General features: G+C 37.0%; 3 protein-coding genes across 5 annotated transcripts; 2 read left to right on the top strand and 1 right to left on the bottom strand.

Moving 5' to 3' along the window:
* Positions 1-459: 459 nt before the first annotated feature.
* On the top strand, positions 460-9162 carry RB195_007725 (uncharacterized protein; the record flags this gene model as incomplete). Its single annotated transcript, XM_064181509.1, has 13 exons — positions 460-485; positions 744-915; positions 1923-2067; positions 2377-2481; positions 3278-3351; positions 4551-4654; positions 5755-5887; positions 5986-6089; positions 6146-6241; positions 6328-6448; positions 6882-6971; positions 8743-8912; positions 9066-9162. 13 exons carry the CDS (start codon positions 460-462, stop codon positions 9160-9162), a joined length of 1437 nt encoding a protein of 478 aa, XP_064038292.1.
* Positions 9163-9288: 126 nt separating this feature from the next.
* RB195_007724 (uncharacterized protein) lies at positions 9289-19897 on the bottom strand (the record flags this gene model as incomplete). 2 transcript variants are annotated; one of them, XM_064181508.1, is made up of 11 exons in its annotated part: positions 9289-9467; positions 9535-9671; positions 9948-10004; positions 11401-11507; positions 12529-12577; positions 13443-13586; positions 13700-13842; positions 14402-14514; positions 17712-17743; positions 18937-19064; positions 19775-19897. In XM_064181508.1, the coding sequence occupies 11 exons, from the start codon at positions 19895-19897 to the stop codon at positions 9289-9291; spliced, it is 1212 nt and encodes a 403-aa protein (XP_064038290.1). The 2 variants fall into 2 exon arrangements, with proteins under 2 accessions (XP_064038290.1, XP_064038291.1); XM_064181507.1 differs by lacking the exons at positions 9948-10004; positions 18937-19064; positions 19775-19897 and having other exon boundaries at positions 17712-17835.
* Positions 19898-19930: 33 nt separating this feature from the next.
* RB195_007723 (uncharacterized protein) lies at positions 19931-26347 on the top strand (the record flags this gene model as incomplete). Of its 2 annotated transcripts, none has more annotated exons than XM_064181506.1 (13): positions 19931-19996; positions 20064-20184; positions 20614-20785; positions 20884-20993; positions 21090-21190; positions 22243-22416; positions 23426-23497; positions 23566-23658; positions 23717-23820; positions 23915-24029; positions 24102-24182; positions 24235-24334; positions 26181-26347. In XM_064181506.1, the coding sequence occupies 13 exons, from the start codon at positions 19931-19933 to the stop codon at positions 26345-26347; spliced, it is 1476 nt and encodes a 491-aa protein (XP_064038288.1). The 2 variants fall into 2 exon arrangements, with proteins under 2 accessions (XP_064038288.1, XP_064038289.1); XM_064181505.1 differs by having other exon boundaries at positions 19931-20002.
* Between the last annotated feature and the right edge of the window lie 1608 nt (positions 26348-27955).

The following is a 27955-nucleotide window of genomic DNA, read 5'->3' as shown; positions in this document are numbered from 1 at the left end:
TCTGTCATACACCTAGTTTCATGATGAAAATGATTAGATTTTACTATTTAATATGTATATTACTTATTTTACTTATTCACTTGTTTTTACTATATTTATTGATGTTACTTTTTATTATTATTTATCAATTATTTATTTATATTTATGTCATTCTACTTATTTATTGCTTATTTTTCATTATCTATTCAATTGTGAGAATAATTAAAGTGTTTCAGCCTTATGAATGTGTTAAAACAAAGATCTTCCTAATCTTAATTTAAACATTACTTCTATAATTTAATTTATACTTGAAATCCTCTTCCAAGTAGATAATGTACCTCTTGGAAAAAAATAGTAAAAGAAAAAATTAAAATAGTACTTGTCATCCTCAAAAATCAGGAATTCTCTTAGAATTTCCTTATAGCTACCTTATCAGTTTTTCAATTATCGAGAATTTTCCGCACATTCTCTGGATTTGTGATGAACTCAATCGTGTGGTCGTCGAGGTTTGTTTTGTCATTACACGCGTGGCGGACACTTTACAGACGCATTACCTCTTGCCTCAGTTCCTTCAATCATATCACATCCGGTCCTCCCTAGCGCACTTAATAGTTAGTGCTCTATTGATCATTCCATATCCACCATATCTAATATTAATCCTAGCCACCACCAACGACTACCAACGGGGGTATCCTTGCCTCGTTCCTCCGCTTGGAAATTTCGGATTACTGTATCTGTCAAGGATTCGATGTGAATATTTTCAGGGGCGGAGTGGTGGGTGCAGCGCGCACCGATATGTTCTTTCATGCGACGCTAGCACGTTCGTTTATCAACGCACTTTCCTTGAGAGGTGATGATGATGTGATCGATCGGCTCAACTACTACTATACTCCGATTATGCTTTCGATCGCTTGCCTGATTATCAGTGCCAAACAGGTATGTGATTGTACACGGGGGAAGTCCGGAAATCCCGGTTTTTTTTAAACTTTATTCATTCTAAATTACTGCTTTTGTTATTTCGTTTATTATTATCACATTATTATTAATTAATATTGGATTTCTATTACATTTACATTATTTTTATTTTATTTGCATTATTTATTTTCACATATTATTATTAATTATTATTCGTATTATTTTATTTCACTACTATACTCCGTTAAGGCTCTGGATCGCTTGCCTAATCATAAGTCTCAAGTAGCTTGTAGGGAATTCTTTATTTGGAGGGACAAAAATTTTTTGGAGGTGAAAAACAAAGAAAAGAGAAAGATTAATTTATTTTAGATTTCTATTTTTTTTTGTAGATTTGGTTAGTTTTTCGTTTATTTTTTGTTCCGTTTTTTGAAGAAAAATTTCATCTTGTAATACTTGCAGAGTTAGATTGTCCTCACGGGCGATTATTCCTTCTATGGTACGTTTCAGGATTTCTAGGCGCCGTCACTCTCAACATTGTAATCGTAGTAGGAAATGTTTCCTGAAACTACAGCGATGATAATTAATCTACTACGGGAACGTTCGCTTTTTTTTTACTGACGATGATCATTAATTCACTGTCAAAATATGTGGGGTTTTTCATCGGGAATCCCAGATTTCATCTCCGGTTTAATCGTAGGATTCAGATTCGCGCAGTTGCTAGCGCGAAGGGGGCCGTTTCTTTAAAAATACCATCGCTGCGCTCATCGTTTTTGCCAAAAAAACGATCAAAGGGAACTAAAAAAAACACCAAAAATGCGTAATGATAGATATTTTCATCTATTATTATTATTTTCTAAAAAGATGTTTTCTCTCTGTCTGAAAATATTTTCTAAGCCAGTTTATATTAGGGAATATTTTCTTCATTAATTAACCGCAAATAAATAATTATATTGATTTTTAAGTCCTTCAAATCAATCAAAAAATTTTGTTACTATTTTTATTTTATATTTTATACCAAGTATTTTTAGTATGGAGGTACACCAATTGAATGTTGGGTGAATCCACATTCAAGGGAAAGTATGGAGGAATATATTGAAAGCTATTGTTGGATTCAGAACACGTATTGGGTGCCGATGTACGAGAACATTCCGGATGATCATACGGCACGAGAAGGTTCACTTGTTCTAAACTCTTTAGAAAATTAAAAATGGTTAATTTTTCTTGAATGAAAAATAAGAATAACAAAAAAAAATATAGTTAGAATTGGAATAGTTAGTTTTTCAAATTCTATTAACATTGAAAATAGTCAATTTTTCCAAGAAAGAAAGAATAACAAAAAAAAAACTAAAAATAAGAGTAGTTAACTTTTTAAACCTTTTTTTCTTAACTTTTTCAATTTTTTTATGAAGAACAGAAACTACTTCACTCTTTCACAATTGTGTTTTTTGGTAATTTTGCTTAAAAAAATTGTTTTTTTTGTAGAAAAACAAATCGGCTACTACCAATGGGTACCTTTTATACTCATAGCTGAAGCGCTTATGTTTTCATTACCGTGCATTTTTTGGCGTCTACTTTCATGGCAGTCAGGTAAGCTTTTAATGGACCACCTTATTTTAAAGGTTTTGTTTTAAAGAAAAGTTCGGACATCAATTAAGTGGATATATGTGTCGGATTTATATGATCCCTGAATTTTAAGAAACTAAGTATAAGTATATGCAAATGGTAGAAAGCCTAAATTTAAGAGATATATATTTTAGGAAAAATTTTTAAAATATTAAATAGAAAAAATAAATATTAGAAAATAAAAATAGTAAATAAAAAGAAATAATAAATAGAAATAAAGAAAATATTAATATTAGAAAATAATAAATAAAAATAAATAAACAAGTAAAATAATAAAATATTAAATAGAAAATAAATAATGAATAGAAATTTATACTTGTATATTAAATATTTGTATGTATAAATGTGTATATTAAAATCATGCATATTAAAATGTGTGAATTAAATATCGTGCTTTTCAAAATTCCAATAAATCCCAAAAAAAAGTCTTTTTGATGCTTTTCGCTACTTTTCTTTTTTTATTACTATTATTTTTTTATTATTTTCTTTTTTTTGTTACGGTAATCATTTTGATGATCCTTGAGCAATGTAGAAGAAGGTATTCGTAGAGCTCAAAGTTGCAGAAATAAGGCTTTCCATGCTTGAGAATTCTTTCTGAATAGTAATGTACTACGGTACATAGTGTGAGTAGCCACCCATTGCCAAGCTGCCATTGCTTGCGTGTGCCTGAATTTCAGGTGAAAAACTAGCACTTTTAGACTACAGTAATCACTGAATAGTTGTCTTACACTCGTCAACACTATCTCAATGAATTTTACAGGGCTTAACATTCAACATCTTATAAACGCTGCTTGTGATACGAATGCAGTCGTTGATCCGCTGGATCGTCAAAAGGTTAGCGATTTTTTTTTATTAGTACCTTTTTGATTGGGTGGGTGTAGCGCAGTCGGTTAGAGGTTCCGCTTCCTACACGATTGATCGGAGGTTCGAATCCGCCCTAGTGCTCACCAAGTCTTCCATCCCTCTGGGGTCGACAAATTGGCACCAGACTTGTCTGGGCGGACCAAAACACTGACTTGACCGCTTCCGAAGCCTCCGCCAGTCATTGTATGGGCCAATTACACGTTCGTGAACCTCAAATGATTCTGAATTGAAGTGAAAGTGATGGTTGATCCCAAGCGGATTGACTGACGCCAGGCACTTTATCCTTTATCCTTTACCTTTTTGATCAGACTACTAAAAAAAAATCTAATACTGGAACATTATTTAGCCAGCCGAGTTGCCTTCTAGGACACCATCATCGTCTTTTAGTCGCGGCATTCTTTTTTTTTCGTTCCCAAGGAACGTTTTAGTTTTAGGAGAAAAAAAAAACATCCTTTCAATTACCGCATCAAATCCAATAAAACGAATTTGCTTGGACGCAAGTCACCTTTGCTCTTTTCCAAACACAAAGGTGTGCGCAAATTGTGCACGTCATTTTTTTTTTGGAAGCATCGATGTTTCCAAGGGATATCTACGTACAAAACACAGTTCCTAGTTAAATGATATAAGGATTACGGTATCCGCCACTATTTGATTTGTAGCGAGTTTTACCATCCGATCCTGGCGCTCCTTATCATTCCTCAACAATTTTTTTTTTTCAAAGTGCTTTTTAAAAGTTATTTTATACGTTTTCATTTTACTAGTTTTTACTGTATATTATCATTGGAAGCTAATAAATACATTAAGATTAACAAAAAAAAACTCTTGAAATGTTAGGAAAAGGAGAAAAGAAGAAAAAAGGAAAAGGAAATAGGAAAAGAAAAAATTGAAAGTAATCGTCGGGAAGTGTTATTAATCCGCTTGGGATGCGCCAACTCATTCAATTCAATTCAGAATCTTTTTTATTCTCGTACCAGGAACGATAAGGTTGAGCTCATTCGCTTAATTGTGATACAATCAGAGAGGTGAACAAAAAATAATTTTTCTATTTTTTTAGACCTTTTTTTTCCTCCTAATCTCTTCCCACCTTTTTGTGTTCTTCTTTTTGTGCATCATTTTATGGTGCACACACAAATTTTGAGAGATTATTGATCGTGCACATCGGATTTCAGGCGGTGGATGCTCTGGTCTCATGTTTCATCGATAATCTCGATCTACAGTCACCAAATGGGGAAATACCTCTACGAAGCATAATAGCCAGAATTAAATGTCAAAGGTTACTGTGGTTTTATATAATTTGAACTAAATTTGCACCTTTTCCTAGAAACTGCCAGATGAAATCCTTAGAAAGGTAGGAAAAGAAACAGCAAAGGCGGGAAGGTAACAATGATCACGTCCGTTTATGATCTACCGATGGCGCCATCAATCCGAGAAACTACATATCATTGTGTTGCGCTCCCATAGCTTGGTCGTTCCTTCCCGTCCTATTCTCATTTTATTTTTGTGTTTATCTTTGTCTGTTCGTTTGTTGTTATCTTTGTTTGTTTTATCAATTTGCACCACTTACTTACTTTCCCATATGAACCAAATATGCCCGACGGGATCAATCCCTAATCTCTAGAGATTGATTACCTTAGTCGTTTCATTCTTCCGGGTTTATACCTTAATCCTAGGGTTGTCTGGAAGGAAACGGACACTGTCTTGACACATAAGCTGTCCCTCACAAACCGTTTGCGTGATCGACGTTCATATAAACCGATAGGCGATCCTTTCTCTTTTGGCAAATCCTCGAGAACAACACAACGCTCAATTCCATGCTTATACTTAGCAAATACACGAGAAATGATCCCTGAACGCTCCCGGATGAGGTTAGAGAAATGAGGATTCGCCTGTTTCAGCCCCACATAGTCATTTTCGATAAACGCACGAACGCCAGCAGAAGCAGAGATGAAAACGTAATTCCCAGAGGTGACTTCCCACAAGTCGAATCGCAGTAGCCATCCTCAAATTTGGGGAATTCGACCAGAAGGCAATCCTTAGCTGAAATCAAACACGATCCTTAGCTAAAATGACGGATCCCAAAGAGATTTATCAACGCCTGTTTTTCCCGCTTACTTACTTCCCCATATAAACCAAATATGCCCGACGGCATCAATCCCTAACATCTACGTGGTTGCCTTAGACGTGTTTTGATATAACATAATATTAATATAATATAATATAATATATTATAATATTAATAATAAATTGGTTAATTAATTATAATTTTGTGATCTTACCTCACCATCTAAGGTTCAGTGACGTAAAAGAGTTTTCTGATGATGAGCATGAACCGTGAATTACGTGAATCGTTTCCAGAATCAGCTTCTTCTTAAGGCTCCTCTCCGGTCACTACGTTTCTTGTCTATATTTGCTCACAAAACTTTTCTACACAATCAATATAGTGGTACAATTTGTGCTCCTCAATGCGTGCCTCAAATCGGACGAGTACCTCTTTTTTGGATTTCAGGTTTGATCTGCTTGAAAGTTATAAAATATTTCCTAGAAAAATTTCCTAAAAATAGGATAAACAGCTTTTTTCACGAATGATACAATTAAATTATGTAGGTTCTACAAGATCTTCTTGCCGGCAAACCATGGACAGAATCGGGACATTTTCCTCGTGTGACACTTTGTGATTTTGAAGTTCGATATTTAGCAAATCTTAATAGGTGATTACTGTAATTCGTTACAGTTCCCTTTTATTCGCAAAAAATCTCTGTTCCAGGTATACTGTACAATGTGCTCTTCTAATCAATATTATAAATGAGAAGGTTTTTGCTTTTCTCTGGTGTTGGTACCTTTTACTAGTCGTCATTACAACGTAAGCAAAATCCCCGTTCTCGACTAGGACTCGTTTTAATTTTGATTGTATTTCGATTTTTTAAAATTTATTTTATTTTGTTTCAGTTTTTCCACATTGTGTTGGTTGATGAATAGTCTGATCCCATCAGAAAAAATCGATTATATCCTCAAATTCATGCAAATAGCACAAAATAGTGACAGGAAGAAGCAGCTGAAATTTTCAAAGGTATTGTTTTTTTCCGGACAACTAGTAACGTCTATTAAACACTCCATATTCCCGGATAAGCAAGAACGAATGGACCCTGAAAAAAAAATACTTTGAAAAATTAGTCTGGTAATCAAAGTTCATTATGGAAGCTGAGGTAAGCCTGAGAATTTGCTTAGTACAACAGAATTTTGGGATAAATCCTTGAAACAACAAAAAAATAGGAAAAAAATTATTATTGAGTAATTAATGCATTAAATTAATGAGTACGAGAATTTCTGTGTGGGCCTTTCCTCTCATTTCCTGTTCGATTACTTCACATAAGGTTGGAAATGTCTTTAAATTACTAGTTGTTCTCAATATACTGTCTTTAGCAGAGTTCTATGACAATCCATCTACAGTAATTTACAGTATCAAACTGGTCAATAAAGCCTTGAGAACATTTTTGATTTAGGGCAGCCCCGTGGAACGGGTCTACTCCGTAATTCCGTTCGCTCCACATCTTCTTGACCGATTCGTCCTCGGTTTCCTGAAATCTGATGGAGTGAGCTTTTTTTGTTGAAAATTCTCTGCTTAATCACTAGTTCCCGTTGTCTTGGAAGTTTTGCGAGCTTTTCAAGTCGTTTTTTTTTGTTTGGGTAAGAAGCCTTAAAGGCAGCATACCACGAAATTGACGATGTTGTTGTCTCTCTCCATGAAATGATAAGCTTAAGGGTATAGATCGCTGGTATGTCTGCAACCATACTCAATTCCCCCTAATTTTCCTAAGAAGCGACGTGTGAAACGGTTTTGTCGATCGAACTCCCATACGAGGTACCTAAGAACATGTCAAGTATGCAAGCACAAGCACACGCGCCGCGTCCGCCCTCGAGCGGGCAATCAATAGGTCGGCGAAGCAGTCAATCCTGCTCGCTAGCAGACGCGACGCTTACGTAAGGTACCGTACCACTTCGGTAAACGTAATCGTACGTACCACGTCTTTCGTCCACTCGCTCACAGACGCGTCACGTTGGGAGTTGTATAGTCGAGTCAGAACGAAATCATGCACGGATAATTCCGTGGGCGGCATCGGTTGGGATCGAGGTGGAACCATGGCGAATTGCAGAGATGGGAAGCAGTAGCGAGGATCCTTACACGATCCCATGCGCTACGCTCCAGCACCCGGCTTCCAGCGCAGCAGCTTTCGCAACTTTTCGTGCTTCAGACCCAACTATAGCATGGTTCAGTGCGACACCTCACTGTACCCTTTTCTACACCTTTTTTTTTGGATGATTAGGCGATGCGAACGCTAGCTCAGCCTCGTAATCTTCACCTCTAATTTTATTCTTCCATAGAGAGAGTCGAACCTCGCCAATTCCATCGATATGCTGCCTCTAAGCTATGTTCTTCATTATTTTTATTCATCATATTTTAAAATCATCATTATATTTCATAAATCATTACATCATCATCATATTTCATAAATCATTAAATCATCTTTATATTTCATAAATATTTATAAACCATCATTATATTTCATATTTTAAAATTAGCTCCGTATCCACTTTTTCCACACCGTATTCTAGTCCGTAGTTTGTCGCAGAAAGTCCGTTACCAGTTTTTTTAAAATGAATTCCATTCTGTATTGTGAATATTTCGAAAAACTAACAAACAAGCAACAGAGGTATGGTTGGGTCAAAACGACATGAAGCACGGACAGTTGCGTTAGCGGCTCCACTCAAAGCGACACGGTGCAGCGTAGCGGTTGGGATCGTGTAAGGATCCTCGCTACCGTCACCCATCTCTGCAGTTCGCCATTGTCGCACTTCGATTCCAACTGCACCGCTTCCAGCGCGCAGCCGCTTGCGCAACTGTGGGTGCTTCATGTCGTTTTGACCCAACTATATGCTCCATGCTCGCTCATCACTTGGAGCCAACGCGTCAGCAATTTGTTGTCAATTTGCTCCTCTTAGAAGGAATAAGACTCGAACAACAATCCGATGTGCTAGGAAAATGGTATTATCCAGCGAAGGAATAAGGCTGAGATTTGGAGAAGTCGCAGAGTACTTTGCCGAGTAATGCACCGGTTGACTTTCTGTGAACTTAGCTTCCACTCTTCTTATGCCACTTCAGCACCGTACAGGAAATCAAAATGATTTTCAATCTGAGAAAATTTTTTTCACCTTTTCAATGAAAGGAAAAGAAAACTAGAAAAGAATTGATCGACGAGAGCTTTCTAATAATTTGCAATACTCGCAAGCTGAAAGCTGCTTCATTTTACAATATTAGTAGTTTCTATTTTTGTCATATAGCGCGGATCATTGGATCACTTTCAGGTGTTTATACTCCGAATGATGGCGAATCATGCCGGTGATATCGTTGTTGTGCACATCGTTAAAGCACTTTGGCAAGAGTTTCGCGAAAGAAATTGGCGAGAATTCGAAGAATTCGAAGAAATAAAGGATCAACATTTTCGACGTAATCCAAAGGGTTCAATCGTTGTCGGGTAATGCATTTCTTTTTTTTCCCTCAAACTGATTGTTTGTGTAAAAATTGAAAGTAAAATTTGTTAATTTCTAATTTTTTTCTAATTTGTTAATTTCTAATTTTTTCTTTCTAATTTTTCTAATAACTGATTTCTTTCTTATGAAAATTTTAGACCTCCTTCAATTCAACAACATCGAGTGGTAACAATAGGAAATCCTGTAGCAACAATAATGAACGATTCGATGAACAGCGAAAAAGGATATCTGTGAAATCCCATTTTTGTAATCGTCAGGCTTCTCTCAGTGCCTTCGACTGTACCCGTGCTCTGCCAATTGATCTCATTCATTCAATTATTCTTTATTATTCAATTTATTCGATTATTGATTGATGAAATTTTACTCGTTCTTAACCAGTACTGGAGGTATAGGATATCCAAATAAAACAAAATCAAAATAATACATTTTGATAAGAAGATTGGTAAGATAGTCATTGGAAAGTAGTGCATCTCTCGTTTCTCTTTGTTCCAAAGTATTTGTAGTGCTATGTGTTGTCCGCTGGGTGCTGATAGATTTATCTGAAAGAGAAAAAAGAAATGAACGCCACATAAAAATCGTGCGTGCTGGTCATTCCCGATAACTTACTTATGAAATCGATTTCCTGTTCAGGAACTTTGTTTTTCTTGAGGATCTCAAGTAATTTTCCGAAGAATGGTGACGGCTGAATAGCGTCAAACTGCAATATTTGGTAGTCATAAAGACGCGAATTGAACTCACATCGCCTGAAAATATGATAGATAAAGGATAAAGTATGAAGGGAGGAAGCATCTAAGTCAGAGCAATCCGTTTGGGGTCCTCCACCACGTTCACTTCAATTCAGAATCGTTTAAGGTTTTCGGGAACATTTAACTGGCCCATACAATGACTTGCGGTGGCTAGCCAATGGGTCAAGTCAGTGTTTTTATCCTCCCAGACAAGTCTAGTACCAATTTATCGACCCCGGAGGGAGTGAAGGGGTTAGCGCTAAGGATTGAAGTCTTAAAAAAATGAATTCAAACCTCCGATCGATCGTGGAGACAGCGGAGCTTCTTACTGACTGCACTACACCCGCCTCGCTATGGACGTAGTCGGGTCAAAACGAAATGAAGCACGGTGTAGTTGCACGAGCGGTCGCGCTGCGGCAACGCGGTTTTTGACCGCTCGAGGACGGACTGCGAGCGGCTTAGCAATTTGCCAAGTTTTGCCAAGTTACACGTCACACGGATCGATACTGGACGCAATTTTTTGTTTGTTTTCATTCCTTTTGCTTCTCTTTATGACATTTTGTCTTCTATGTTTCTTTTTTCGTATTTTTGTTATGTTTACTGATTTGATTTTGCTACAGAGATCTATATTGTATCTGTGTTGTTTTTGAGTTATCGTATTATTTTTGTTCATGTTTTGCTTTTGTAATTTGGTTCAAAATTTTATTCATTTCTCTGTTGATATTCTTCTATTTGTTTTTTTGCTTACCTCTTTTTTCTTATAAACAAAAAGGAACAAATAACATGAAAATAAATACATGAACAAAAAGAATGCAATAACTTTTTAGGACAATACAGATACAGTACACAGCTATATAACAAATGCAAATACAGCAAACATAACAAGAACAGGAAGGAAGAAACATAAAATACGAAGAAATCAGAAAAAAAAACCAAAAAGAATGAAAGAAAAATTACGGCCAATATCGATCCGAGTGACATCACTCGGCAAAATTTGGCTAGCTGCCAATCTGGCTCGCTGGCCGTCTGCGAGTGGTGAAACCAAAGGTTTTAGGTGTCGATTTTGTGGTTCCCTTCATCTCTCCGTTATCGTCGTGAGAAACGGCGTGGGAATTGCTTTAGCTGCTACGAGGTGCTTTAAAACGAGATTTTATTCACACGTTCCGTTCCCATCAGCAGTTAATTCATTAGTTTATCCTGAATAGGCTGGTGAAGAGACCTTATCGATCCTCGAAGGCTCGCTCGTTGATGCGGCGCGTGCGCAGCGGTGGCGCGTCGGAACACAAGCCGTCGAAAAAAAACGGCGGTTTACGAGCCGTTTTTCACCGCTACTACGGAGCGATGAGAGGAACCACCTGGTTTTCTGCAATGTACGACGCTGTATAGGAGCAATCCATGGGAAATCCATATCAGGTCAGATTCCTGGTATGTTGCTTTCAAACTGAGATTTTGACAGTTTCCGCTCATTTTTGGCTGTTTCGGATGATTTTTCCAAAACACAGATGTGTCCAAAACACAGATATATAAAATAAAATAAATATATAATATACAAAGAGATTGAATCAATAATATGTCTTTCTACTCGCTACTTCTGCTTGATCATGAAGAATCCAACTTTTTTTTTACTATCATTTTCATTTTATTTATTATTATCCTTTTCATTTTATCTATTGTTCATCTTTCTTACTTATTATATCATTTTATTATATACGGTTACGACATGACAGCAGATCAACATGTAACTCACCAGTTTTGAGGGAAAAAGTGATCGTCGTCAAAGTTTGCGCGCTGTTGAAGTCCTCTAGCTCGTCGCATCATTCTAGCATACATTCTCTCCATAAAGCACGTCATATTCTTGAATAAAAAGATGTGAAAATTTAAACTTACTTAAAAATGTTATTGTTCAAACGAAAGTCAATTTTTTGCTATGAAAACAGTGATATGAAGTGACCCTTGCTCAGCTTCAAACGAGATTTTCAATCGATTTCATGTACTGAAATTTCGGCAAACCACCTTCTTCGCTTGAGATTGAATGATTCGATTCACAACTCACGTGATGAAATCTCTTCACAACTAGAAATACAAAACTCAAAATGTTCCCAGAACTGAAAAGAACGACGCAGCCAATTTTGGAACAAGTCCTTAATCTCGCAGAACCTGGTACGTTGACTCGAAAATCGCTGGAAGCATTCTGGACACACACCAAAAGTTCCGAAATCAATCACAAGGAATAGAGACGTAGAAATTTGGACCATATCTAGGACGGCTTTTCTAATTTGAATCAGTCACTCGCTCCAGTGATGTGTAGGAAAATCTTCCTCAGAGGGGGCGATGGTCCGATCCCGTATAGAACTTCAGTACAACAGCGACTCCCACGTTCAGCATAGAGGAAAGCTTCCGGGAATGAATGTTCCCATTAGTGGCCTTTGCTGCTACGGCAAACTCGGACACCACCTCTGTCTCCCTTTGCACATCAAATTTTAGGCTGGTGGGTCCCAATGGGAAGTGACTCGGGCGTTTTTCTGGGGCCAATTTTGTCGTTGAAATGACCAACTATGACCATGATGAAGTTATGAGTTATGATCCCCTGTAGAATCCCTCTGTGTTCAAACAGAAGGTTCTGACTCCGTCTTTATCGTAACTTGATAGTTGAACATAAGCATGTGTACAATTTAAAATTGTATGAAATTGGCATAAAATGAATGTGAAACTATTAGGAATGAATCATTCCGAATAGAATAAAAGAAAAATTTTTGGATTAGTTGTACCATAAACCATAATCAACCTAAGAGCTGATGAGTGATTGTTCAAAAAATTCCATTTTTCTGAGCTTGAATTCGTCCCTTTGTTCTCTAATGGGAGCAATAAAACTTGCCGTTTTGCATCCATTGCACCGACTTGGGAATTTCCTCCACACTCGTTCTCTGAAAAAGGTGGAGCTATTGTTGTTTAATGATTCCGTCGATCTTCATTCTTTTTTTATTATACTGCGTATAATAAAAAAAGGATGAAGTTACTAGCGTATCGATCCACTTGGGATGCACCAATGCGTTTTACTGGAATTCGTAATCGTTGAGGTTTTTAGAACGCGTGTTGGCCTACACAATGATTTTCGAGGACCTACCAATGATCAAGTCAGTGTTTTTTTCTTCCCAGGCAAGTCTGGTACCACTTTATCGAACACGGAGGTATGAAGAGCTTGGTTGGCACCAAAGCGGTTTCGAACCGTCAACCGTATGGCTACAACGGACCTCTAACCGACTGCGCTACACCTGCTCCTTTGCTCATTTAAATACATATAAATATATAAATGATTCAAAATGCATGCAAAAGAGGAACCGAATCCAGCGATGAAGGGTTAACGATGTAAAGGCGGATTTCAAGGAAGTAGTAAGTAGGAATCTAGTAGTTTTGACACCACAATCACTATCAACGAGCGCTGCCGTGAAATTCACCGCTTCGTTACGAAGAAGACTATATAAAACATATATTTATAACATGTGTATTTGACACATTTCATTGTTTACTACGTAGTGTTGGCCTACACAATGATTTGCGAGGGCCAGTCGATGATCAAGTCAGTGTTTTTCTCCTCCCAAACAAGTCTAGCCCCAACTTATCGACTCCGGAGTGATGAAGAGCTTGGTTGGCACTAGGGCGGTTTCGAACTATCGACCGTGTAGCTACAACCTCTAACCTCTAACCGACTGCGCCATATCCACCCCCATATTGCTTAAAATTTGGAATTTATGAGCACATATATATGTATGTATGTATGTATGTATGTACCTGAGACATTTGTCCGCGAAACCAGAAACAAATCTTTCCACTGGTTCTCGTACAACAGCTATCATTTTCCATACATGTAAGTCGAGTTTCAGCTTCTTGTCTATGGTGGCAAGAGAATCGTATTCGTTACGTTTTCCACAAAATCTATAAATAATACACTGACAATATCGTACCGTATCTTCGTTGTTGAAGTTGGAGGCTGCTGAAATAATTAAACGAATAAAAAACTTATGTTTATAAAAAGTATTTCATCTAACCTCATATGGAATATTTCCGAACTAAGATTTCTTTTGCTTCGTTGAAATCCTTCTTCATCGAAAAGATAGCAGAGAATTGCTGTGAGCATCGTGGAGAAATTTTTCTCAATAGCACATCCAAGTAAATGATATTTTGGTGCTACCTTAAATAATTAGAAGAACTTTTCCTGAAATATATATACTAACCTAGACGACGATGTTAGAAGGCCTCATATGGTTTAAAAATTCGCTCATATTTATAAAAGGAAAAAGGATGTATAGATTTTAGGATTTAAATACTTTTCTAGATTTTACTGCATGTAAATCGAAATTATTGGATTATTTTGTGATTGAACCAATAATTTTACAGATTCTTTAATTATATAAATCAAAAAATAAAGGAAAACGGAAGTTTTCAGTTCAGAATGTACCCATTTTCTACTATCCTTTTCATAGTTTTGTTAAATTAAGATAATTGATAAGATAATTCAGATTTATTCATTTTCCATGCTTTTCGCGTACGATTTTGGTAAAATCTTAGCTCTTTTCTTAATTCCCTTTTAGTCTTAAGACCTTAAACACAGATCTGGTCACGTTATTTTGTGAACGTATCAAATTTATTCCAAAAGACACATTTTTTTAATCACATAATCTATTTCCAGGCACGAAGATTTAATAAAGAGAAGATCATAAATTTTAGAGAAAAAATAAGCTTAACCTTACCCTATATCTTTGTTTATATGAGTAAAGAGCTGGCACACATTTTGCTGCATCATCGCCCACGCAGTGGTTCGTAGTTTTTATTTTTGCCACGTATTGTATTCTTGTGGGTAGAACTGAAAATAAAATTTTTGAAGATAAAAAAAATGTTATGGTCTCAAATAGCACATTTTATACCAAATCAGCCATTTCGAATAAAAGAAGAGCATAGTTTGAATAATTTTTCACCACATTTTTCTAGAGGGTAACTAAAAGTTTACATTTTTGTTTACGGTTTACATTAACAGTAAATATTTTGTAATTAGTGGATCTTATCATGTGATATATCTGCTAGCAAATATTTCTTTTTGTTTATGACACTTGCACTACTGCAATGTATGTTAGTAAAGCTGCGAATAATGTGTGATCCTTAACGGTATCCACGTTTTCTTTTGCCTCTAATTTATTGATAGCTTAGTGCACTGTGTTCATAGTTTCCGAAAATCGCTTAGCCCAATTTTTTTTCAGGTCACATTTATTGTTAAGGGAACCGTTGATGAGGCATTATGTAGAGAAGCACAACCAAAAAATCGGAAGCATACTACTATTTGTTTACTGTTTTATATTATTTACTATTTTTCTTTTATTTACTCTATATTTAATAAATGTTCTACACTAGTTGGAAATTTGGGTAGCGATCAAGTCACCGCTCAGCTTGCGATTGATGTTTTTCATGTTATGGAGTCAATGGATCTAAAATAGGCTTGTTCTGGAGGATAAAGACACTAGTGGTTATTTACTAGTCACGGGATCTCAATGATAGGCTGCGTATTCTCAAGCGTATAATCTTTTTATTTGCGTAGCATATACTATTGGGGAGGGGAGTGTAGCGCAGTCGGTAAGAGCTTCCGCAGTGACAGCACGATCGATCGATCGGTCGGAGGTTCGAATCCGCCCTAGTGCTCACCAAGTCGCTCATCCCTCCGCAGTCGATAAATTGGTACCAGATTTGTCTGGAAGGATAAAAGCACTGACTTGACCCGTCGGCTAGCCACCCCGCGCTCCGCCACCCCCTCTCCCCAAACTTATTTTATAGGCCAGTTACACCTTCGTGAACCTCAAACAATTCTAAATTGAAGTTGACATGAGGGCGGGTCCCAAGCGGATTGATTAACGCCAGATATTTGTATTCTTTATCCTTTGTAGCATATATATTATATTATTATTTACATTATTTATTAAAGGGTATACCATATATATTATTAGGGATTATATTATCCTCAAGCGATTCGTCAATGCACTCGAGCAGTTTATTCTTTTTTTAACGGTTAGAAATACAGAAGCGAAAAAAAAAAACAGCTCAAAAAAGTGGAGAAAATCCCAGAATATGTTGCAGTGATATCCACTAAATCGCCTGATAAAAGTTGAAATAACCGGAGGTAACCGGGGTTCCGGGGAGAATTACAAAAATTAAAAATACAGTAAGAATTTAAAGAAAAAGAAATTTGAAATTGACATCTCGCCCAACATTCATAACCTGGGTGTAACTTGTCGATATATCTTTCAATGTCCCTCTTCCTAAACTCCCATACGGTAATTCCCCTCTCTCCTCGGATTTAAATTTATGCAATCGCAGAAGAAACTGTATTATTTATGAGATGACTCAACACATGAGCCTCTCCAGCAAAAAAAAAATAGGGAATTAACTCAATTTAAAACAAAAACAGAATTATCGCCGAAAACAAACAAAAAAATGGAAAAAAGATGTTGGCTACTCTGGTAGTAATTTTCTGCTTTCTTTTTTTTTTCGATGACCCTTTCACAAATATAAAATTAACATTATACAAGTTCAACGATTTCCAAGTCCTGTCTTCTTGAAAGCTCGACATTGGGAAATATATTTATATTTTTTTTTTGTTACTCCAACGAGGTTAAGGTGAAACTTTATTATTGGGCTGATGTTTCGACAAACTCGTCTTTATCAAAGACCTGAAAATGGTTCGAGGTTTTTGAGGCCATGCATATCCCATCAAACTCTTCCTCACTCCTTGCTAAACCTCGATATTGTTATAAGTACACCACGCAAGACCCTAAAGAGGAAAACAAACTGGCCAGTATCACCGACTAGCGGAGCCGGTGAACCACCGCGTTTTTATGCAGATTGTCACCCAAGGTGAATGAGATCTATCCCCTATGCAATATCCTTAAAGGCATCACCCCACGAATCTGAGGTGGTGCAGATTTCAGGTGGAGTATTCGTATACGGGATGGGAGACTACGGAGAGGGAGGTGATTCCGTCCATTTCTTGCTAATTGCCGTAAAAAACGGCCCGAAAGATGCGGCGCCGCACAAGACTGGCGCGCTCCAATCGAACCTCTTGTACAAAATGGTGCGCCAAAACGAATGAAGCCGTATCTTCCGGGCCGTTTTTTACGGCAATCAGGAAGAAATGGACGGAATCACCCCCCTCTCCGTAGTCTCCCATCCTGTATACGAATACTCCACCTGAAATCTGCACCACCTCAGATTCGTGGGGTGATGCCTTTAAAGGCATCACCACACGGATCTGGAGTCCTGGGTTATGCCTATACGGGGTCATAGATTATGAGGATGATGATGATTCCGTCCATTTCTTCCTAATTGATTAATTTAATTAATTTTAGTTATTTATTTTAATCAATTTTATCTTTTTGATTAATTAATTCTTTGGTTTAATCCTAATTAATTTAAGAAAACGGCTCAAAAGGTGCGGCGCGTGCACAAGGCTGACGCGCTCCAATCGAACTCGTAGAAGATAGCGCCCCGGAACGCTTGAAGCTGCATCTTTCGGGCCCTTTTTTAGGGCAATTAGGAAGAAATAGAAGGAATCATCCTCCTCTCCATAATATACGATCCCGTATAAGCATAATCCACCTGAAACCCGCACCATCCCATATTCGTGGAGGATTTTAAAAAATCTCAGCGTTTGATGGGACACGCATGGATAGCATCAGACCTCGAAACATTTTCAGGCTTTTGATAAAGGCGAGTTTGTCGGAATGTCAGACCAATGATAAAAATTCACCCAAACCTCGTTAGCATGACAAGAAAACATAAATACACTATACAAGTTATTGTTCTACTCGCTTTTATTTATTATTTATTATTTATTTTATTTTATTGCCTATTTTCTTTTACATATCTTTCCATTAAAAAGAATCTCAACAACAAGACCCCGGATGAACTAAAATGGAGTTCGAGTATTGTCCTCAAACAAATCAATAAAAAGCTGGAATGGATAAGATGGATCCGTCCGATAAATCGATCAATAAAATGGATCCGAATAAATCTCACCTCGTCTTTCTGCATTGAATCGTTTCACGTCACTACAAATCAAAAGTAATCGTGTAGTGTAGTAGTACTTCCATAGTAAATACAGGAGAAAGAATGTTAGTAGAATACGATTTAAAGGACTCATCCTTCCGCAAAGACGAAGGATTCTGGGGTAGAAATATGGAAATATAGCTAGGAATAGAAATTTTGGAGGTTAAACAATATAATCACATGGATCAGCAGATAGTTGTTGTTGATGAGATCATTCAGTGAACGATATCGACACGACATAATCGGCAGACTTCGCTAATCCTCGTTCGATAATGGGAATTTTCGATGACGAACATACGTGGGATATCAAAGTATTAAAAAACCAAAAATTAAAATCAAATAATAGGTTGAGTTGATCAAACGACTATGATTTTTATCGATCGTTTAGTTCAATGTAACGCCGAGGTATCGTTTCCTTCTTCGGAACCTATCAAATCGAGGACACCTGTGATCTACCTTCCCGATGTCCCCCTGTCCAAGGCGACTCCATGATACTAGTCGTTAAAGGTTAGGTCATTAGGTTGAAGGTTGTTAAAGGTTATGTGATCTGGCGTTAATCAATCCGTTTGGGATCCGCCACCACGTTCACTTCAATTCAGAATCCATTGAGGTTCACGAATGTGTAACTGGCCTATACGATGACTTGCGGAGGCTAGCCGATGGGTCAACTCAGCACTTTTATCCTCCAAGACAAGTCTGGCACCCAATTATCGACCTCGCTTGGATGAAACGCTTGGTTGGCATTTGCCGGGGTCGAACTATCGATCGATCGTGGAGCCACAGCGGAATCTCTTACCGACTGCGCTACACTCGCTGCTGCTATTATTATGACAGGCAAAAAGAGTTGAGGTATAATGAGGAGAAAACGATCTCATTCTGTAAGCCGTAGGATCAGGAGGTAAGTGTGGATCACCGATTGTTAGAATTACGCCCTTAGTATCAGCTAAGCTGAGGTCACCCTCTTGTAATTAACCATGTAGGTCAAATTTCATGAGTCTGTAGGTCTAGGCACTAATTCGTTGGTCCCGGTGTTATATTTTCCCTTACGATTCATGCGAGGACTTTCAGATGTGATCCAAAATCCAGTGTTTTGTGCTCATTGACATTTGCTAGGGAAACGAACGACTGGGACTGGGACTGAGACTGGGACTGTTGGAACCTACACGTTCAGTGAAACATCTATATATCTATGGACCTGATTAGTGTGGCCGGATTACGAGTCGGTTCAGATCTGTCCATAGATTGTCCATTGTCCATAGAATCTTGTCCTTGTCCATAGGGTCTTGTCCTTGTCCATAGCCATCCATAGAATTTTGGATTTGTCTGGAATCATCATAGAATCATTGCTCTCGATGCCACTATGTCGTTAACAGCGATGAACACCTGAAATTGAGAATATTTTAAATTTTACCCGGCCGATCTAGGTGTTCCTACGCTTATTATATACGTAATGTTTTCTTTCATCATTCACTTTGATGATTTGATCTTTTAATCTTTTAATCAATATATTATATATGTAATCGAAAAGTGATCAGACAAATAACTCGTGATATAGTCGGGTCAAAGTCGGCAGTAGGACATGTTCAAGCAGCCGTGTTGCCTTCCTTTCAGAAAATAAGCGCAGTTCTGTCTGAAATCCTGAAATGCTACCGTTTTTTTTCCTTAAATCTTAGATTCTACGGTCAGAACTGCAACAACATATAAAATAAAGCATATAAAATATTAATATGAAATTTTTCGTCGCCAACATAAACATGGAATTTTTCGCCATCGTGTAGGTCATCAAATCCATCCAATGTACCCCTTTTAATCAATCCACTCATCGCAATGGATGGCAATGAATTTTCTTTCGTTTTTCTGCTTTTTTTTTTCTTTGTTTCTATTCACCTATTTTTCACCTATCATCCCAAAGAACGCTGTGAATCTTTTCTTTTTATCTTCTCTTTTTTTTTTCTTTGTTATCCACTTATTTTTTTTTTTCAAAATCTCGTGCCTTCCCATGTCCTTTTGATCAGCACGCGGCATATTCCAACCCGTTTTTCACCATATAGAATAACATGAGCAGGAGGAGAAGAGGATTTGCGTACGAAATTCCATAAAATGTCATCGAATTCGGATTTGGTGTCGGAAAACGCGCACGAGGCACCCAGCAGCATTCGTCACCACGACATTTTTAACGGAAAAATTCTATGTCCAAAGTTATTGATATTGCAACTATTCCGGATAAAAACGACATCTCTACAAATAACAAATCGGTAACGGTAAAGTTTTTTTTTTCTATTAAGGAATTTAATACTTATAAATAATCCGAAATGATTACAGCTTCCACTATTTTTTATTTTACTTTGTACAATATGTATGTCTGCACTGTATTCGAATATTCTCACCTATCATATTACTATTACACAGTTACACAGCTTTGGGAATGGTTCCGTTACAGACTGTGAGTTAATTTTTGATTTAAAAAAAAATAAGGTTAAAGAGGGTTATTCCATGTTTATTAGATGAAATTAGGGTTCTATGTACCTTTTTCCTAGGCGTTTTCGGACAATAAAAAATCTACAAAAATGTCCACAAATCCATTAGACTTTTAGTATTAAAAAAAACCTGTTAGCGATTACCTTAAACAAACCAGTAATTAGAGGTTTTTTCGCTTATTTTTAGAGTAATGTAACTGCTAACCATTTTTTTAAATAGTGTATTTTTTGTGTTATTTGTTTCTTGCATGCATGCACCCCCGTTGTTTAAGTACTAATTTATTTATATTAGAACTATGCGAAAGTTTATTTCATACTTTCTATTTCATATTTTCGTTTCATTTTTATTTTTCATGTTTCATAGAAAATAAAAATATTTATTTAGCATGTTTTAGATTATGATGATTTCGGTTTTCGTGAGATTAATGACACTCGAGTGAATGTGACCATTCATAAGCATAAATTCCTATCAAATCCACAAAAAGAAGCTATGGTAGCCGTTTGTCCATTGGGTGGCCTAATTTCATGGTTTCCTATCGCCTACGCATATAATCAAATGGGATTCAGGTGTGTATTACATTTTTTTCCTATTACATTCCTTTTTTCCTATCACATTTTTTTTTTATTAAACAAATTTTTGTTATCAAAGGAAAAAAAACCTTTAGGAGATGTTTTGTGCTTTGTGCAATTCTTGGAATTGTTCCATCTGTGTTCATTCCTATGTGCACCTCTGCTCGCACATTTCTTCTCGCATGTATCGTTCGAATTCTTCAAGGTAGTACTAATTTGGGTTTCTATTTCTTATTATTACTCTTATTTATTTTTTTTTGCTTTTTTTATTCCTAGAACACCATGAAAATGTTTCTTTCAGGATTCTCCTTGTCCGCCTTTCTGCCGTATCTTTGTAAAATGGCTCTGTTTATACCTATGAATAATATTGCAACACCAACAATAGTTTTTGCTTACATACAGGTAAACAAAGATTGTTGCAGGTCAATTTTTCTTGTGTAATGAGAAAAATAACAAATTTAATAATTTAGTCTAAAAGATGAATAGAAAAATTCTATGAAAATAAACGAAAAGGATGAAATATTAGTAAATTTGTATCTTTTTACTGAGAAAAAAAAATGAAAAATGCGTATGAGAGTTTCGCACGTCCCACATAGGGTCCCACACACTTCATAGGAAAGCATAGAGCACTGCTTACAACACTTGCTTCAGATTTCAACCATACAAATTTCACACCAAGTGTGTTTCTTTTTGTTTTTGGTCCCGCATTCGAGTAAATAAATAAATAAATAGTAAAATAAATAAAATATCTAATGTGTATATGTACAAAGAGGATATTAAGAGAATTGCAAAGAGAATAATCATATTATTATTATTATTATTATTATTATTATTATTATTATTATTACCATTATTATTATTATTATTATTATTATTATTATTATTATTATTATTATTATTATTATTATTACCATTATTATTATTATTATTATTATTATTATTATTATTATTATTATTATTATTATTATTATTATTATTATTATTCGGTTGAGAGAATATTAATTAAGGTGGAATGTTTTATCAGCAAATAGAAAAGACTTATGAGATCATGTAAGTCCTTCGAATTAAAGCGTTTTTTACTTGAAAGAATATGTCCTTGTAATATAAATATCTATGATATATTTTATTATAAATATTTATAACATATTCATTTTGTTTATCCGACTATTTTTTTAAAAATTTCTAAATTAATTTTTTTCACACAAAGTGTGTTTGTTTTTCTTTTCGGTGCCGCATTGGAGTAAAGGAATAAATAAATAGCAAAATAAATAAAATATCTGATGTGTGATCCATTAAGCTGGAATGTTCTATCAGCTAATAGAAAAGACTTGTAAGACTATGTATGATTTTCAGATTAAAGCGTTTTTACTTGAAAAAATATGTCCTTGAATATGAATAGAAGAATATGAATATGTCTGAATATATTTTATTTTATTTATCCGAATAATTTTTAGGTTGCAGCGTTTTTCGCATTTCCAATATTTTCACTTCTTGCATGGAGTGAATTTGGATGGCATTCCGTGCATTATCTTGCATGCATATCCACAGCTATCTTTTTTGGGATTTTTATGCTAATCAATTACGATGATGAATTCAAGGAGAAAGCATCGAGAGAGGGAATGTTCAATGTAAGTTTGTTTTGTTTGTACTTGTTTGTTTGTTTTTAACTTCACTTCTTTTTTTTTTACGCCCCCATTCGGTCGAGAAATGTATTCTGTAAACGAATCTGACTAAACAGTAACTAACTTTTCTCAAATATTTGGTTAATGATTCGAATTTCATCCAAATAATGAATTTCATTTATAATGAATAGAATATAGTTTCCCATGAAGTGAATAGAATTTGTTACTTCGCGGAAAAAAACACCGGAATAGAATTAGAGGCTTAATCTATGCGAATCTCTATTGTAGACCGAATACAAGAAAAAACCCTTTATTCAGAAATTATCTCTCAAGGATCTCATAGAAGTCAGAGCCGTATAGAAACTGAGCAGTGCATGTGGATTAGCATTATGTATCTTGTACACCGGGGAGGATGTAGTGTAGCGGTTAGAGGTTCCGCTTCCTGTACGATCGATCAGGGGTTCGAATCCGCCCTAGTGATCATCAAACCTTTCATCCCTCCGGGGTCGATAAATTGGTCAGACTTGTTCGAGAGGATAAAAACGCTGACTTGACCCGTCGGCTAACCCCCGGAACTCATTGTATAGGCCACTTACACGTTCGTAAACTTCCAACGATTTTGAATTGAAGTGAACGTGGGAGCGCATCCCAAGCGGATTGATTAACTCTAGAAACTCTATCCTTACTTTATCCACACGTAATTGCGCCATCAGATAACGTATGAACTAATCAACATAAAATATTCACTTATTCCGGATGTGAAATCCTTCGCACTTTACTGTTTTTTCGCCATGTATTTGTAACTATAAAACATGCCCTGTGGTCTTTTATCTGGCTAATAAGTGAATTTTTGTCGTACAGACGATTCGGGTTCGAGAAAACAAGCCTCAATACAATATCCGTAAACACTTCCATGGAGTTTGATGAGTGCTGTTCTCCTGTTTTCAACGACTTTTCTCTTACTTTTCTCATTACTCAAAAATCCTCATTACTCTTGGTGATTTGTATTATTTAGGCTCTTTTCACTTATGAAAGATGTCGTTCACTGGTGGTTCATTTAAGGCTACCGTATCTTTCAATTTATCAGGTATTCACATTAGTTTCCTCATATTTTTGGGAAATTGTGTAGTTTTTCTCCACCTCCAAACATTTCAGGATATTCGTGTATGGTCAATTTTCGCGGCTGCTTTCGGCTATTTCACGGCTGTGAACATCTACTTAACATTTGGACCCACATTTCTTAACAAAGTTGACTATGAAGCAATCAATAATTTTTTTCCAGCAATTAGTAGAGCTGTTCGTTAAGGTTGTTTCGGTCCCATTGGTCGGAACTGGTCTACTACTTACTATTCCACCTATTTCAAACACTGTAATTGCTTTCATGATGTATGGATTGTTCTCACAACTTGCGTAAGTTTTGCTACCATTTTTTTCTGAGAAGAAAAAAAAAAACTCTTACTGTATTACTACTGTATACTGCTTCTGCTTAACCAGCATTTTACAGTAATAGCGAGCAAAATAAGTTACGCTTCTTCAACACATTAGGTACAGTACCATCCGGGATTCTTTTCATGTTAATTGGTGCTTTCGATCCAGACACTCAACCTGCATCCGTTACGGTGAAACTTTTCTTCATGACTTTTAAAAATACAGTAATATGTAAGGGAGAAACCATTTTTTTTTGTCACTAGGCTCTTTTCATTGTGGCAAGCTCTCTTCTTGGTTTTTCTTCGTGTGGTTTCTTCAGAATGAATCAACTTCGTTCCAGACAGGTGATAATCTACGCAGCATAAGGGTCCGTCGTTATCTCAGAGATAATTTCAGCATCATCTGTTTCTGCTCACGAATCTATTCCTTGTGAACTGTGTTTCTATGTTCCTAACGTCGCTCTTCAACGTTTTGATTGCTAATAACGACGACTACTGTGAGTGACGCATTATTAATCTTTAAAAAGAATTTACAAAAATTAAATCTGCATGAAAGCCAAAAGCATTCTTTTGTAGAGAAAGAATTTTTTGTTCAAACAACATGTTACATAACGCTAAACACTTTTTCTACGCGCGAGTTCAAATTTAAAGGCATCACCCCACGAATCCGAATTGGTACGGATTTCAGGTGGAGTATTCGCATAAGGGATAGTAGATTATGGGGAGGGGGGTGATTCCGTCCATTTCTTCGTAATTGCCGTAAAAAACGGCCCGGAAGATACGGCGCGTGCACAAGGCTGGCGCGCTCCAATTGAACTCCTTGTAGAAAATCGCGCGCCGGAACGCTCGAAGCCGTATCTTCCGGACCGTTTTCTACGGCAATTAGGAAGAAATGAACGGAATCACCCTCCTCTCAATAATCTACGATCCCGTATACGAATACTCCACCGGAAATCCGTACCACTCCAGATTCGCGGGATGATGCCTTTAAGAAAGACGTCATTGCTTATGCTCCCACTTTTAAAGATGTACGAGAACTGTACGACTTTAAAGGTTGAAGTGTGAGCAATTACTTCTTTAAGTCGGTTGTTAGTTCGGTACGGACGAAAAGACTAAAGAAATACTCAAAAATCGTCTCTGAATGAAATGATAGCAGCTAGAAACAACCAACAACAGCTATTTTTTTTTTATTAGAAGAGCTTCATGGCACTAAATCTTCAGCTTACGGAGCGAGCAAAGCTATGAAAGAAACAAAAAAGAAAGCAAAGAAAAAAAGAGATAAACAACAAAACAAACAAAAGCAAAGCAAAACCGTTTGGTGGACGTTCATACGACTTCCTTCATCACTATGTTCCCTGGATATTTTGTTAAAGGATAAAGGATGAAGGATAAAATGTCTGGCGTTGATCAATCTGCTTGGGACCCGCCACCACGTTCACTTCAATTCAGAATCGTTTGTGGTTTACGAACGTGTAAATGGCCGAAACAATGACTTGTGGTGGCCAGGCGATGTGTCAAGTCAGTGTTTTTTTCCTCCCAGACAAGTCCTGTACCAATTTATCGACCCCGGAGGGAAGAAAGACTTGGTTGGCACTAGGGCGAAGTCGAACTTCTGATCGATTCTGCAAGCAGAAGTATTTTCTTATGCTGCATTTTGCTGCTAACGCTGTCAGAAAAGTCTGCGAACTCCCAAGTAAAATCGAAGTGAGGTTTTTTTTGAAGCAAGATTGTGATCTAATCTAATACGCCTACGAACTTTAAGTTACAGTAAGTTCACCGCCTTGGGTGTCGATCTAATCCTTTCTCTTACACTGGATGCATCATAGCACCATAGTATAGAATGCGGCTGTTTTATTGGGTCATCCCGTATACAGTGCACTATTTTGCAACTGTTTTATTTTATTTTTATTTTTTTTTTCAAAATTAAGATGACTCAGTTTTTAAAGTTCAAGATTCACTCTCTTTCATCATTTAATATCTGTACTTCTAAATTCTAATTCTAATTTCTACTCTAATTTTCTGGTTATCAACTATTCTAATTCTCATTTATTTCTGTACAAAACAACTGAGAACGCATTATCTATGCGATGATCCAATAGGTGTGATTGCATCGCGCCACACAGTAATTTTCTTTTTTTCCACTACACTGCAAAAAATAAAATTATCACAATGTTTGGAGTATGAAAATAAGTCAGAAAAAAAAGCTCAAAGAAGACAAAAAGTACACAATGGGTTTACTAGGTATTTAACGAGTAAAAAAGAATTGTTGTCAATTTGAATTTTTTGCTTATTTTTCGTTTTCATCATGCACAGTTAATCATTTACAAATGATTTTTTTTTCAGCAACATGGACCGCAGTACTAATCCTACACGGTGCAATCCTCATTATCACTAATGTGGTATTTTGTATTTTTGCGAGTGCCGATCCTGCGGACTGGACGAAAGACGGTTACGAGGACTCGTCGATTAGACCGACCAGAGAGGATCCACTTCCACAAAGACCTCTTTAGATTGTTTTAGAGCACTAATGATTGGGTATAGTAGATATGTATGTTGTAGGTCCTCTTTAATTCCTGACTTAATATTTGTGGTTGAATCAGTTCAGCATATTGATTCCGTCCTACCACAATATTCTGAAACAATACCGGTTTTTGCACAATTCACGTTGTATATTTGAGTTGTACTGTAGCTGTTCAGATGAAGATTTTCTTTTTAAATTATGGAAAACTACTGGAAAACCGGGCGGGTGTGACGCAGTCGGTTAGAGGCCCACAGTAGCCACACGGTCGAGGGTTTGAAACCGCCCTAGTGCAAACCAAGCCTTTCATCCCTCCGGGTCGATAAATTGGTACCAGACTTGTCTGGGAGGATAAAAACACTGACTTCATCACCGGCTGGCCCCCGCAAACCATTGTATAGGCCAATACGCGTTCCAAAAACCTCAACGATTACGAATTCCAGTGCAACGCGTTGGCGCATCCCAAGTGGACTGACAGGATGCGTGGATGCGCCAACGTACCAAGTGGACTGATGCGACTTTATCATTTCATCCTTTTGATGGAAAACCAGCAAGACCGTGCTGTTGTATAAGAAGGGAGATCCACAAGAAATCGGCAACTATCTTCCAACCTGCTTACTGTCTGTCATCTACAAGCTCTTCACAAGAGTAATCCTAAACAGGATAGAAAGAACATTAGATAAAGGACAGTCAGGTGAGCAAGCAGTGTTTCGAAAAGGGTTTAGTACGATAGACCACAGACACACGGTTTCAAAACAGACAGAAGTATCGCGAATGTACAAGATGCCGCTGTGTCTCTCTTTCATCGATTTAAAGAAAGGGTTTGATACATTTGAGACCGAAGCGGCCATGGAGGCTTTGGACGACTAATGCGTCCCTACTCCATATATAAAGGCACTTCGTGAGCTGTGTAGCAACTTCACGACCAAAATTTCTCCATTCTACAATGATGTCATAATCGACGTGAAGAGAGGGGTTGGTCAGAGTGATACAATTTCACCCAAAATATTCAGTGACACTTTCGAGAACGCGATGATTGGAACTGGATGACATGGGAGTGAGAGTTGACGGCCGGCATTTACACCATCTTCGTTTCGGTGATGACATCGTTCTTATAAAAACAAGCATCAATCAGGCGGAACGGATGCTGGCTGAATTTGATGAAACGTGTAAAAATATCGGTCTTCGGCTGAACCTAGACAAGACCATGTTTATGAGGAACGGATGGGTTTTGATGCCCCATTCACGCTCAATGAAAAGAATATATCCGAATGCTCCAGCTATGTATATCTAGTTCGGGAAATCAAGATGATGAACGATCTGACCTCCGAGCTGGTCAGAAGGAAACGAGCGGCTTGGGGAGCATTCAAGAGCATCTAGGATGGAGTAAAGAGGACCAAGAACATCCGGTTCCCTGCTCACCTATTCAACACCACCGTTCTTCCCGTTTTGACCTACTCGTGGACGTTTCGCAAGCAAGAGGAAAATGCGAACAGCGTCATAGAACGGGGAATTGAAAGGGTGATGCTGGGAGTAACCCGCCTTACGCAAGCGAAAAAAGGGACTCGAGGTTCACTCCTACTTCACCGATCGAAGTTCA

The sequence above is a fragment of the Necator americanus genome, chromosome I (genome assembly GCF_031761385.1).
Source record: "Necator americanus strain Aroian chromosome I, whole genome shotgun sequence".
Lineage (NCBI taxonomy): Eukaryota > Metazoa > Nematoda > Chromadorea > Rhabditida > Ancylostomatidae > Necator > Necator americanus.
Note: the sequence above shows the minus strand (reverse complement) of the source record. Positions and strands in the feature narration are given on the sequence as shown.